Source organism: Balearica regulorum, chromosome 6 (genome assembly GCF_011004875.1).
Source record: "Balearica regulorum gibbericeps isolate bBalReg1 chromosome 6, bBalReg1.pri, whole genome shotgun sequence".
Classification (NCBI taxonomy): domain Eukaryota; kingdom Metazoa; phylum Chordata; class Aves; order Gruiformes; family Gruidae; genus Balearica; species Balearica regulorum.
The window spans coordinates 25,547,166-25,559,433 of NC_046189.1; the positions used below are offsets into that span (position 1 = coordinate 25,547,166).

General features: G+C 59.2%; 1 protein-coding gene across 1 annotated transcript; it reads left to right on the top strand.

Annotated features, from left to right (window-relative positions):
* The first annotated feature begins 460 nt into the window (after positions 1-460).
* LOC104632211 (uncharacterized) lies at positions 461-10,185 on the top strand. The gene is made up of 3 exons (XM_075755761.1): positions 461-1,060; positions 8,894-9,054; positions 9,669-10,185. The coding sequence occupies exons 1-3, from the start codon at positions 625-627 to the stop codon at positions 9,984-9,986; spliced, it is 915 nt and encodes a 304-aa protein (XP_075611876.1). The 5' UTR covers positions 461-624; the 3' UTR covers positions 9,987-10,185.
* The last annotated feature ends 2,083 nt before the right edge of the window (positions 10,186-12,268 follow it).

Consider the following 12,268-nt stretch of genomic DNA (forward strand, 5'->3'; position numbering starts at 1 on the left):
CTGGAGCCCAGCAGGGCTTTGCCTACATGTGCCCAAGTCCGCCTAGTCTCTCCAGATCTCCTCCAGCCGCTGCAACCACAGACCTGCTTCCCCACGGAGGGAAGGAAAACAAGGCTGGGTCTGGATCAGGATGATGGGCTCAGCACCCCGGGCAGCGGGTCTGCAGGCTGGGGGGACCCCCGGGGTGCGGACCAGGGCTGGGCTAAGTTGCAAGGCTGGGGAAGGGGGCAGAGCGCTCCGGGTCAGGCCCGGAGTGTCCCCGCTGCTGTGGCTGGGGGATGAGGAAGCCGGAGGAGGGAGGCCGGCGGGGAGCCTGGCCGGGGCCCGCGGGGAGGCAGTCCGGGCCGGCGGGGCGGGGGGCCGGCGCCGAGCCAATGGGGAGCTGGGGCAGGTGGAGGGGGGGTTAAAACCCCCCCGGTGCCGGCGGGCAAGCGAGTGCCCGGGAGGAGGAGCGGAGAGAAGGGCTGCCCCCGAGGGCAGCCCCGCGGAGCGCGGCGCGGCGGGGCCCCGCGGGTGGATGCCAGCCGGTGTCGGGGCTGGCCCGGGGCTGCCCGGCCGGGCTGTGCCCTGGCAGGGGAGCGGCGGGGTGCCGGGGGGCCCGGCGGCTCCGTACGGGGCCGCGCCATGCACAAGCCCATGGAGAAGTCCCAAAACTTCCGCATCGAGGCGCTCCTGGCTGAAGAGCCGGCGCGGAGCGCCTCCCCGCCGGGGCTGAGCCCCGGGAGCCCCGCGACGAGCCCCGGCCCCGCCGGGCGCTCCGACACCCCCTCGCCGCGGGCGCCCCCGGCCGCCGCGCCCCTCGCCCCGGCGGGCTTCGTCCCCAAGCCCGGCTTGCTGCACCTCCCCGGCCCCGGGCTCGGCGCCCTGCCGGCCCTCTACCCGCCCGCCGTGTACCCGCTTCCGGCCCTGGGGGGCCAGCACCCCGCTTTCGCCTACACCGGCATCCCCCACCTGCCACCGCCTGGCGCGGAGCACCTGAAGGCGGCCGTGGCCGGCTCCTTCCCGCTGGAGCACTGGATCCGAGCCGGGATGCTGGTGCCGAGGCTCTCCGACTTCCACGGTGAGTGACCCGGGGACCGACCCTCCCGTCGGGCGGGACGGCAGCTCTCGCCCCTTCCAACCCCCCGGGGCCTCCGCCGGCACAACGGGGTGCAGGTCCCCTCGGGGACGGGGGGCTGAGGCTCTCTGAGGCCGCCTCTTCGCGGATCCCCAGCGGTTCGAGTCGGGAGCCCGGCGGGGGCGGCAATCCCTTGGGGCTGACCCCAATGCGGGGCTCTTGCTGCGACCCGACCCGCTCCCCAGCCAGGGCAGCTTTGGGGGTCCCATTGGCGGGTGGGGGGAGGGGGGGACAAGACCTGCGCTCCGGTAGACCTCTGAGGGCTGCGGGGCCCCGGGAACCCGATCCGAAGAGCAAATTCTCGCCCTACCCCGGCCCGCTGCTGCGGGACGGCCCCGTGGGCCACTGCCCGCCCCGGTGCCCGCAGAGCCGCTCCCGGACCGGGCCAGCCACGCCGGCCCCAGCTGCCGTCTCCTCACGGGCGCTGCGGGCTCGTTGGGCTCCTCCGCGGCGGGAAGGAAACGAAAATAAGGAAGCAGCGGCCGTAATCGGCACCGGGAAACGAATAAAACCCGCCCGGTGCTGTTGGGAACGAACCCGCCCGAGTCCATATTGTGGAGCTGCCCGCCGGGGCTGGGGCAGGAAGGGATGCGCGGCCGGGTCCGGCCCTGGGGCCGGGGAAGGAACGGGGCTCCGGGTCCCTGCCTGCCGCTGCGCTCGGCTCGTGGGGGCAAGGAGCCGGCTCCGCGGGGCTGGTGAGCCCGGTGCCGCCGGGAGCCGCAGGAACCGGTTAGCCCGGCAGCGGGCTCGGCTCCAGCCCAGCCCCGGTCCCTCCGGGCAGGCAAGGAGGGTGCCGGCTCCCTGCACAGCCCTTTGCGCGGTGGTCGCGGTCAGGGCTGCGGGCAGGCACCGCATTCTGCACTGCAATGCTGGGCCGCGGGTGGGGACGGTCCTGCAGGGCAAGGGGGGCACAAGGACCGACTTCAGGCTCTTGTCCCACTGGGGACTGCCACTGGCACCCCTGGCAGCGTGAGCCGGACCCTGCCCTGTGCTAGGGGTGAGTGGAGGTCTGATCGCTGCAAAGATGGGGGCAGTGAGCAATAAACTGAGAGAGGCTTGTTAATAAACACCCGGCAGAGTATCCAGATTAGCTGAGTTTAGTGTCTTAATAACCAGGAAGCCCATTTAAAAAAGAAAAAAAAAAAAAAAAAGAGGCTGGATAAGTCAGTTAAATAATAAACTGGCTGGATGAATAATAACACAAAAATGGAGAATTAACATGAAACATCCCATTCATTGATCCTTCCTCAAATTACACCTGTGCAGGCTGAAAGCAAAGAGGCTGTTCCCTACCCCAGGCTGCTCTCCTTTTCACTGGTTCTCTGTGAACTGTGAGATAGATCTGGCTGTGGAGTGGTGGTGGCACCTAAGGGTGTGGAATAAGCCTCTGGTGCTATGGGCTCTGTGTACTCTTTAAGCATGCCATTAAGAACGGGGGGGGGGGGGGGAATCTCTATTTGCTAGTGGCAAAACACATTCCTGCTCCTCTGCAGAGACCACCTTGTCCTTGTAGGGTCTGGGTCTGTTACTATATCTCAGCATACAGGAGTAAGATCACACCGATGTACCTGCCCCCATGCCCTGAGCTCAACTTCTGGCTGGGATAATGTAGAGGTATTTGTCTATCAACAAACACATCCCCCTCAAGTGTAGGATCATTTCCAGAGCTGGTTGTCTCCAAAACCCTGTTGGAAAGAGACAAATCCCAAACCGTGAGCATGAGAACAGCTTGTGGAGGGAGCTTTTGGGCTGTGCTAGAATGCACGGGAACAGCATGCCAACAGCTCTTGTGGGAAGCACTGAGCTGGGCTCCTGGGATAGCTCAGGAGAGAAAAAGCAGTTTCTGACCCAAGTATTGGTGCACAGGGTCCTGGAGAGCCCAAACCAGAGCAGAGGCAAAGGAGGCACATGCAGGTGTAACAAGGACGCAGCAAAAGCTGCCAAAGCTGTAGACTTTTAAATCAGAACGGAAAGGTTCTGGGGATCCCTTTGCAGTGGGGATTCTCTCCCCAGGCTCTCCAGTTCACTGCTTCAGGAGGTTTCCTGCTGTGAAGCTTTTCTTGCTCTATTTTTCCCCCAAAATTTGCCATGCCAAACACAGCAAATCACTCTCCGTTCTCTTTGCTTGCCTGGTTTCCACATGAGGAGGGTCTGTAGGTCCCTTTCAGCCTTCTCCTTCCTCCACTACATAGCCCAGCTGCTTCTGTCTCCTCCAAGCCAGGTTTCCATTCTGAGCATTTTCAGGGTTTTCTTCCAAATATCCTCCCATCCCAAAGCACAGGGATCAAGCTGGATGCAGAGCGTGAGCTGGTGCCCCCCTGAAACAGAAGGATGAAGCTTTGTGTGTCTGCAGCTGGTCTTACTGCCTGTACCTCCCCATGGACATTGCTTCTGACTTGGAGGACTTACGCTCAGCTTGGGATCTATTCTCCTCTCCATGCCTGTTCTCCCAGGGATCCTGCTTCCCTGGTCCTTGTCTCCTGTTATTTTCACCATCATGTAGACTGTATCATCAGACCCTGTTCCTTGTCCATCTTCAGATCCCTGTTTCAGTCCATTGTGAACATTTGGGTTCTCAAATGTGTCCTCAGCCTTTCCTCTTGTGGGCTTGCTGCAAACTCCCAAAGCAGGTATCCTTGCAGCATGTCTTGTCCCTCTAGCCACCAGGACTGGCCTCAGCTGCATGTTATGGCTGTGTTTGGGCTCATGTTGCCCCGGTGTGCTGGCCATGGTGTGGGGATGGGGACAGTGGTGTGGGTATGCAGGGACAGGAAGGGACACCTGCATCCTGCCTAGGACATGCTGCCTGCCAAGCCCTTCCTTGTTTCTCTGAAGAGGGTGGTGGACTGAGCAGGAGCCTTCTGCTGTTGGCATAGGGCTCCTGGGCTGCCTGTGGTTCTTGGGTGCCCTGTCCCATCACCCAGCCTGGACAGATGGACGGACCTGCCTGGCTGAAGTTTGCAGAGTGACTGAGAACAAGTGTCCATGCTGCTGGTTCTGGTCATGTTTAGCTCTCCAGGTAGCAGTGGGCTGATATTTGGGAGAAATTAATCTGAAAGTCTCCTAGGACATGTTCTGGGGCATCCCAGAGGGCACTTACCCTTGTGATTTATTTATTGAAGATTCCAGGACTAAATCACTAATTCCTCCTTTAGCTGCCTGCGTAGAGATGTTTTGCAGGCACGGTCTAGTTTGGTCTCCTGGGGACAGTCAGGGCGGGGGGGGGAGGGAGCGGAACAGCCCCTGAACTGGAGCCGCAAGCTCTGCAGGGGTGTATTGCACAGGCTCGCCCCACTCTCACCTCTGTATGGGGGAGGTAGCATGCTGGGGAGAAGGTCTGAGGAACCTGGACTTGGGTGCTGGGGTTGCTCGGAGAAGTGCTCCTGCTGCAGTGCAAGCGGGTGCCTTGCCTTCCTCCCTAGCTGCCTCTGCGGAGCCGCGGCCAGCGCCTGCCTGCTGCAATGCGGAGTGAGAGGGCTGGGTGGGAAAGACCTGAGTGCAGGAGCAGGCAGGGATGCTGCCCACCCGGACTCTGCTGCTCCCAGCCTGGGTCGCTGTCCTAGGGCTTTGAGCATCTCCTGAACTGCACAGGAGGAGCATTTGGCACAGGGGTGCTGTGCCTATCAGTATTTCTGGGAGCTGTGATTTATTTGCCCTGGCTAGCAGCATGGAAATGCAGCACAGTGGTGGGAGTCAAGTGCAGAGACCTGCCATGGCGGAGAGTTGTAGGAGCGGAGAGCGGTGACATACAGCTGCAGGCTCTCAGGAAGAGCGAAGGATTCCCCGCTGGGGACCTGGTGCTCAGACAGGTTTCCTGGGACATTGCTTCTCTGCATCACCCACTCACCACTTTGATGGCTTGGAGCCCAGGCCACATCCTGCCCACAGTGGTGGAGAGCTGGCCTATTCACAGATTGGTAGGTGTTGGAAGGGACCTCTAGAGATCATCTAGTCCAACCCCCCTGCTAGAGCAGGATCACTTAGAGCATGTTGCACAGGATGGCATCCAAGCGGGTTTTGAGTATCTCCAGAGAAGGATGGACTGTGCTGGGCTAGGAGAGCAGGCAAGACAAGTCATAGCAAACTGCTTCAAAAAGCAACACCTTCCAAGGCTCACCAGGTGCACAGTGATCTGACATCAACAGGAAGCTTAGGCTGGAAAACAGCTGGCAAGCAGCAATCGGGTGTCAATTGTGGTGGAGCAAGCAAGGGGCTAGGAGAGGTAGCAGGTGCCCTTACACATGCTGCCCCATGGACAGTGGTCAGGGCTGCCAGCAGGCCAGGAGAAGCCTCTGGTGATGGCCCCGATGCCAGTGAGACCACCTCTCCCCCTCCCAGCCCTGACACGTGGAGAAACACCTCCAAAGCAGACAGGGTGCTAATTTCCTCTCCTTTATCTGCTAGCCCACAAAGTGAAGTGAAGTATAGCTAAACAAACCAAATTAAAAACAAGTGGTTTAATATCAACCTAGGATTACCCTTGTTATCAAGTAGACGGAACTGTATCAAATAAACCAACAATTCTTTATAAGCTTTATCTAATTATCCAGCAGGCAGCTGCCTTGTAGAGCTCCTGGCCTCAGACTCAGAGGGCATTCCCAGCTCCAGGCCAAGCAATTTATTTACTGATATTGCAGCCAAATGCTGGGCACCCATCAGGGAATCCGAGCCCTGCCAGCCTGAAGGGATATTGAGATGAGCTCTGATGCTGGATGTAGCACTGGAGGAGATGGCTGAGCAGATAGGAAATCCTTTGGCAAGCAAAGAAGTGATGCTGAGGCAGTCACTAGTCTTCTGGTAGGAGCTGAATAAAAAGGAGAGCCTTCCCAAAGGGTTACTCCTTCTGTGGGATGGTGGTTGTGATGGGGATGGGTTCATAGCTCGACTGGCAGAGACTGGGGGAGGTGAGCCCTGGGGGGGTGCTCCCTGTGCATCCCTTGGGAGGATGTTGTCCATGCCCACGTGACAGCCTGCCACAGGACAGGGGGAGGACAGGACTCCACCACGCACACTGGTAGGACAGGCTGGAGCTACCAGCAGCCACAAGGCACCATTTCCTCTTTGATGAGGAAACTGGAACCTACCTCATACCTTCAGACTCCGCTTCTTCCTCCTCCCTTTGCTCCTTCTCCAGTGAGAAACTGCAGACCCTCTTCCCTCTGTACTCTCCCCATGCAAAGGAGCCAGGGCCCTTCAGGGAAGCAGACAGCTGCTCTGAGGCCAGAGATGTTGGTGGTTCAGGTTCACTCTGAGCTGCTGCTGCAGGTGGCTGAACGTCAGGTGGAACTTAGGGCTGTGCCGATTTGGGCTCACCCCACCTCATCTGCAGGCAAAATCTTGAACAAGTGGTGATGGATAATAGTAGCTGCTGAAGGGTGTATGGTCAGAGGAGGTCACAGGTTAGGTGGCCAGCATACCTGTGTAGGCTGGGCTTTGGACTGATGGTGGCTTGGACTGTGTGACAACGGCACAGAGGGGTTTGAGGGTTGGGGTTTTTTGTCAGCACTGGGGCAGGAGGCAAGGTGGATTTCCAGGGAAGTCAGGGTCTGTGCAAGGTTTGTAATGGACACCACTGCACTAGGCCTGAATTGGAGACACTGAGATGGGGAACCTGGGGCTGGCAGAGGGACCATGCTCCAGCTGTCGGTCCCCTGCATTGGCAGTTATTTGGGATATATCCTGTTTGGATTTATTTGGCTTTTGGGTGAACTTTCTGTTCTTCTTTTCCCTGCTAGACCAAGCAGTCCTCTGCATCTTACCTGGGGAAGAGCGAGTCCCTTGGAGGGGTGTTGTTAAAGCAAGCTGCCTTCCAGTCTCCTCTGAAGCTGGACGGACCAAACTCCCCATGCTTTTGGGGTTGAGACTCACTTCTGTGCCGCTACTCTTCCCACATCTGTTTTTAGTCTGGCCACATCTGACCTTGCAGGAGGCAGCACAGAGGAGCATTTTGGAGTGGTCTGAAGGATTTCTGTGCTCCCCAGAGCCAGGATGCAGTGCCCTAGGAGCTGAACGCTGGGCTCTCTGCTTTGGGGTGGGAAATTCAGGCTGGGAATATGATATTTCTTCACCCCTAGCAAAACAGCCTCTGGCTCCAGAAAGCACAGAAGGCCCGGATTACTGGATGCTGGGATGTGGGCACACCCTCTTCCCTTCTCTTTTCCCAAAGCATCCTCTACAGACTTTGGCCAGAAAGAGGACCTGCTAGAGGGACCCTTCCTTGAATCGGTAGAGCCAGCCTGTGCAGTGCAGCCCCCAGTTCAGGGAGGGACTGAGGCACTTGGGTACCCTAGTGCACCCCCCTGTCTAGCAGCAAAGGGGGATTACTGGGTACTGGCCAGCACCTTTGAGCTGCCAGATGCTGCCTGGGGCTGCTTTGTGCTCCCCATCGACATCGACTGAATGAATTTCTGCTCCCTTTCTTTCTGATGCATCTCTGGCCTCCCCTCTCTGAGGAGCTGTGAAGGGTGTTAGCTTGGGCTGCCCCATCCTTGCAGATACTGGTCCCCATGACACCTCCTTTCCTTAGCAGAAGAGAGCCTTCCTGGGTCCGTTTGTTCCCGTGTCTCTGCCCAGGATTTGTACAGCCAGAGTATCCACAGCCAGCCAGAGTCCAGAGCATGGCTGAGCTCTGCAGAGCTGCGCCATCTTTCATCTGACATTTATATTTGTCCCAGCAGTCCTTTGAGCCTCTCATTTGGTTTTAGCCTTGAGTATGTTTTGTATGCAAAATAATGCACCATGTGTGAGTCAGAGCCGTCGGCAGAGCGTGCCTCTCTTCAGTCCTTAGTTTAACTGGCCAGTGGCTGTATACTGGGTCCCACGGGCTGTCTCTCCTGGCACTGTGGGTCTGCAGGTGCGGGAGGGGTCATGTCCATCCCTGCTTCCACGGGGAGTTTGCAGAGCCCCAGCCCAGCCTGGCCTCTACCTGTTTGACCCGTCCCACCCAGCATCCAGGTACTTGGGATCAAACCCGGATCGGGATCAGTTAATGCCCCCTTCATAAATTCCTGCCTCATGCGTCACTGCTGTGTTTGTGAAGGGCTCGGTGGACACCCTGGGAGATGGGCAGGTCGGGATCAAAGCTGGAATCTGAGAGAGATAACATGGATGGTGCCCCATACCTTGCAAAGCGGGCCAGCTGGAGCAACTCTTGCCAAGTGGGGCACATCTCTGTGGCAACGATGCTCCGTCTCACCCCCTGAGACACAGCGGCAGGGACGCGCCAAGGACCTTTCCCGTTAATGCCCCCACCACGCTGCTCCAGTACTTTACTCCCAGCTGCAAACCTCTGGGTTTGATTGCCGCTGCGGTGCTGGGAGAAGCAGTAAAAGCTGAACCCTGGGGGGACAATAAAGCCAGCAGAGAGGAGATAAGCAGGCATCAAACACAGTGCGGCAGCCACCCCACGCTGGACTCTCAAAGGTCCCTTTGTTCCCGCTGCCTCCTGATTCAGTGCCGCGCTGCCTTCAAGGGCTGCGGGTGAGATAGCCGGGCTCATGGGCAGCCCTGCCGCTGCAGCGCCTGGCAGTTGGGCAGCCACCTGCACAGCTTGGCAATAAAAAAGGAGGTTTAATTTCAGTCACAGGACTGATCCCAGTTGCACACTGAGGTCTGATAACATATCTTGCTGGTTCCTATCAGCCAGGCAATAAAGTCATTATTGGGGCAGGAGATGATGGAAGAGACACTCACCTTCCTCCTCATCCCGGGCTTGCTGAGGGGATGTCCCCCCCAGTCCCGCTGTCCCCTGACCCCTGCCCACTGTCTGCCCTGCAGCCACTCCACAGTCTGGCTTGATGGGGAAGTGCCGTCGGCCCCGCACAGCCTTCACCAGCCAGCAGCTCCTGGAGCTGGAGAACCAGTTCAAGCTCAACAAGTACCTGTCCAGACCCAAGCGCTTTGAGGTGGCCACATCACTGATGCTCACCGAGACGCAGGTACCTTGGTCCTGGGGAGGGATGGAGCATAGCCCAAGGTCACTGCCAGGGAGGTGGGGGGCCTGTGCTGTGGGGTGGGAAGTCAAGGTCATGGGCAATGCTGATGTCCCTCATTTGGCTGCCATCAGTCCCACACCCCACTGCCCACATCAGCAGCCTGTCCCAGAGCATCTTCTGCAGAGACCTGCCTGGTGGGCTCCAGGCTCCTCTCTTGCAAAGGGCACCCCAGAAATACTGTTCCTCTTTTTACTCAGCACCCCCAACTTAGATTTCAGAGCCTTTCCATCCCTCCCCGCACTGTGGGAGGGGGCTTTTTGTGGGGCTAAAACTCCTCTTTTAATGTCCCTGTGCAAGTCCTTGGGCATCCTGGGGGATTGCTGGTCCCCTCTGTCCCTGACCCCCACCACAGAGGCTGGGCAGGGGCAAGAGAGCAGCCCCCCGGGTATTCCTGTCCCCATGACATCCTCAGCCTCCTTGCAGACCTGCAGCACCACAGGATGCCCCACAACAAAGAAGCTTTTGGGGGGACCCTCCATGCAGGGAAGGAGAGGGGGTGAGTGGGGACAGGATGGGGCAGGGGGGCACATTCTCCCCTGGGGGCTCTTCCTTGGCAGGTGAAGATCTGGTTCCAGAACCGCCGCATGAAGTGGAAGCGGAGCCGCAAAGCCAAGGAGCAGGGCGCTCAGGTGGAGGCCGAGAAGCAACGAGGGCTCAGCAAAGCCTGTGAGAAGCTGCTGCCCAGCGAACCCCGGGGACAGGCTGCCGAAAGCCCTGAGTTCATGGGGCGCAGCCCCAGCTCCGGCTTTCTGCACCGCAGCACCGCCGAGCTGGGCTACAGCCCGGACTCCTCCTGCTCGGGGGGCGAGGAGGAAGAAGAAGAGGAGGACAACGAGATGGGTGCCACGGAGAGGAAGATCGACTCTGTGTTGTGAAAGGCGGACAGAGCCGGCCGGGGACAGGGGCTGCAGTGTCAGGGGTCTCTTTGCTGGCAGACACAGACTGTGCCCAAGTGGAGCAGGTGGGGCTGCAGGGTACCTGCCCCCCTTTAACTTATGTGTGTTTGGATCCTATTTAACTCATAATTATTCCTCTGTGTGTATCTGGGGGAGTCCCCACATCCCTCCCTTATAAAGCTGTTATCTGGATGCCTGTGCTCTTCCTTAGGAGACGGGAGACTCTGCACACACACCCCACACCCCCCCTCCTGCCACAGTGCTGCCCTGCCAGGGTCCCCAGGCAGCCGGGTGGGGACAGCAGACTCACACAGCTGGAGGGGACAGACCCTGGACCCTCCTTTGACCACACACTGCCCCTTCCCTGCAGATAAGCAGTGCCTGGAGCAAGTGCATCGCTGAGCGCTGTGTGATGCCAGCTGCCCTTCCCCTTGGTGGCATGAAGGGATGGGAGGAAGGATGCCTGGGATGTGTGCCAGCCTACCCTGCCTCCACCCTGTAGCCTGGTGGGGGCTGCATTTGCTGGGCAAAATTAAGCTGCCTTATGAAGCACAGCTGATTAATTGGCTAATGCAGCGGTGCTGTTTTCCATGTTGCAATCAGCCTGGTTGCACTGGAGTGGCATTACCCTGAAGTGAAGTGGCGGTAGAGCCCTCCTGGGTTTAGGGTGGTGCTCAGGCTGTTTGTGAGGGCTCAATGCTGTGGTGAGCCCCCCTTTTCCCATGACAATATCTAAACCCCACTCAGCTACTTTTTGGAATCATTCGATAATCCTCTTGGAGTCCTGCTCACTCTGGCTGGGCTCAAATCAACCCCTGGTAGCAGGATGACAACAGACACCCTCTGCCACCTCCCTAGAAGCACTAGGCTCAAGCCCTGCCCCACCTGAGCAAGGAGGCTGCCCTTGTCCTCAGGATGCCAGAGGGTCCTGGTAGAACCTACAGACCTCACTGTACGATTTCTGAGCTTCCCCTTGGGGATGCTGAGATGGCCGTGGAGGCAGAGGGACCAGCCCCGCAATGCCCAGCCTCCCTGTCCCACCACCAGCCCGGGGGGCAGCCCTGCTTCACCACCCCAGTGCATGTAGTTCTGCAGGAATGGGGCAGCCCGGGCTGGGATGCCCCATCCCCAGGCAGCCCATGATGTCTCCCTCCTGCCCCACATCCTGCTGTCCCCTTCTCTCGTCTCCCTGTCCCTGCCTGGGGGTGGCAGGGAGGGCTGGCTGTCCCCGGGACCTGCTGGGGGGGGGAGTTGCCAAGGGGCAGCAGCCCCCTGGGAGCCCTGGTCACCTCCGGCAGCGAGGGATGGGACAGGTAAGTGTTGGAGTGGGGCTGCCACGCCTCGCAGGGCTGGGTAATGCTGCCATGGGGCTGGGGGGCGGCACCCTTGGCAGGGGAACAGATGCAATGCTTTTGGGACAGAGGGATGCACAGGGGAAGGAGATGATGGGTGAGAAGAGCTTGGGGATGGATGGATGGATGGATGGATGGATGGATGGGCGGACCGATGGACAAACGAACAAACAACGGTCCTGTGTGGGGTGACAGTGACCCACAGTGGCTGCTGGCAGCTCAGCAGCTTCCCCCTCTGTCCCCAGGCAACCCAGCCCAGGGCACAGCAGAGCCCTGTTGCCCACGCAGGAGGTGTCTGGAGCCCTGGCACTGCTTGGGGAGGGAGCTCTGGTCCTGAGGAGGGTGCAGCCCTTGCTCCAAGGGAGGAGATGTGAGTCAGGGCAGGGGTCGTGTGCCAGGAGCCTGCAATGGTTGGCATACATGGAGCAGGAGAGGAGTAAATGTGGGGAAGGGGGGTGGGGGGTAAAGACAGAGAAGGAAAGGAGCAGGGACAGAGGAAGTAGGAAAGGATGGTACCCAGTTCTGTGTCATTGCCCTATGGGGTCAGTGGGGCAAGAGAGACCCGTTGCCCCAGGAGAGCTCTGCCCCCCCAGCAGGCACACAGGACCGGGCTCTGAGATGCTGGCAGATGCCAACCCATGGCTGCAGGAGCCTTGTTGCTAAAGACATCTACCACCCAATGTACAACCTGGTCCTCCAGCAGTGGGGGAGTATGGAGAGGACCACAGGCTGGAGCTGGGCACACCGGGGTGGATGTGAGATGGGGGGGAAAGGGATGGCAGGGGCAGAGAGGAAAAGGAGAGAAAGAAAGCAACAAAAAAGAGTTCCACAAGGTAGCTGAAGGGATGTCACGGACTTAAAACGTTCACCTTGATGGGCCATGACAGGTTTAATTTCCAGAGTACAACC

Coding starts and splice junctions, on each gene's coding strand:
- LOC104632211 (XM_075755761.1), top strand. CDS start 625: ATGCACAAGCCCATGGAGAAGTCCCAAAACTTCCGCATCGAGGCGCTC. Junction 1,061..8,893: donor GAGGCTCTCCGACTTCCACG/GTGAGTGACCCG, acceptor TCTGCCCTGCAG/CCACTCCACAGTCTGGCTTG. Junction 9,055..9,668: donor TGATGCTCACCGAGACGCAG/GTACCTTGGTCC, acceptor CTTCCTTGGCAG/GTGAAGATCTGGTTCCAGAA.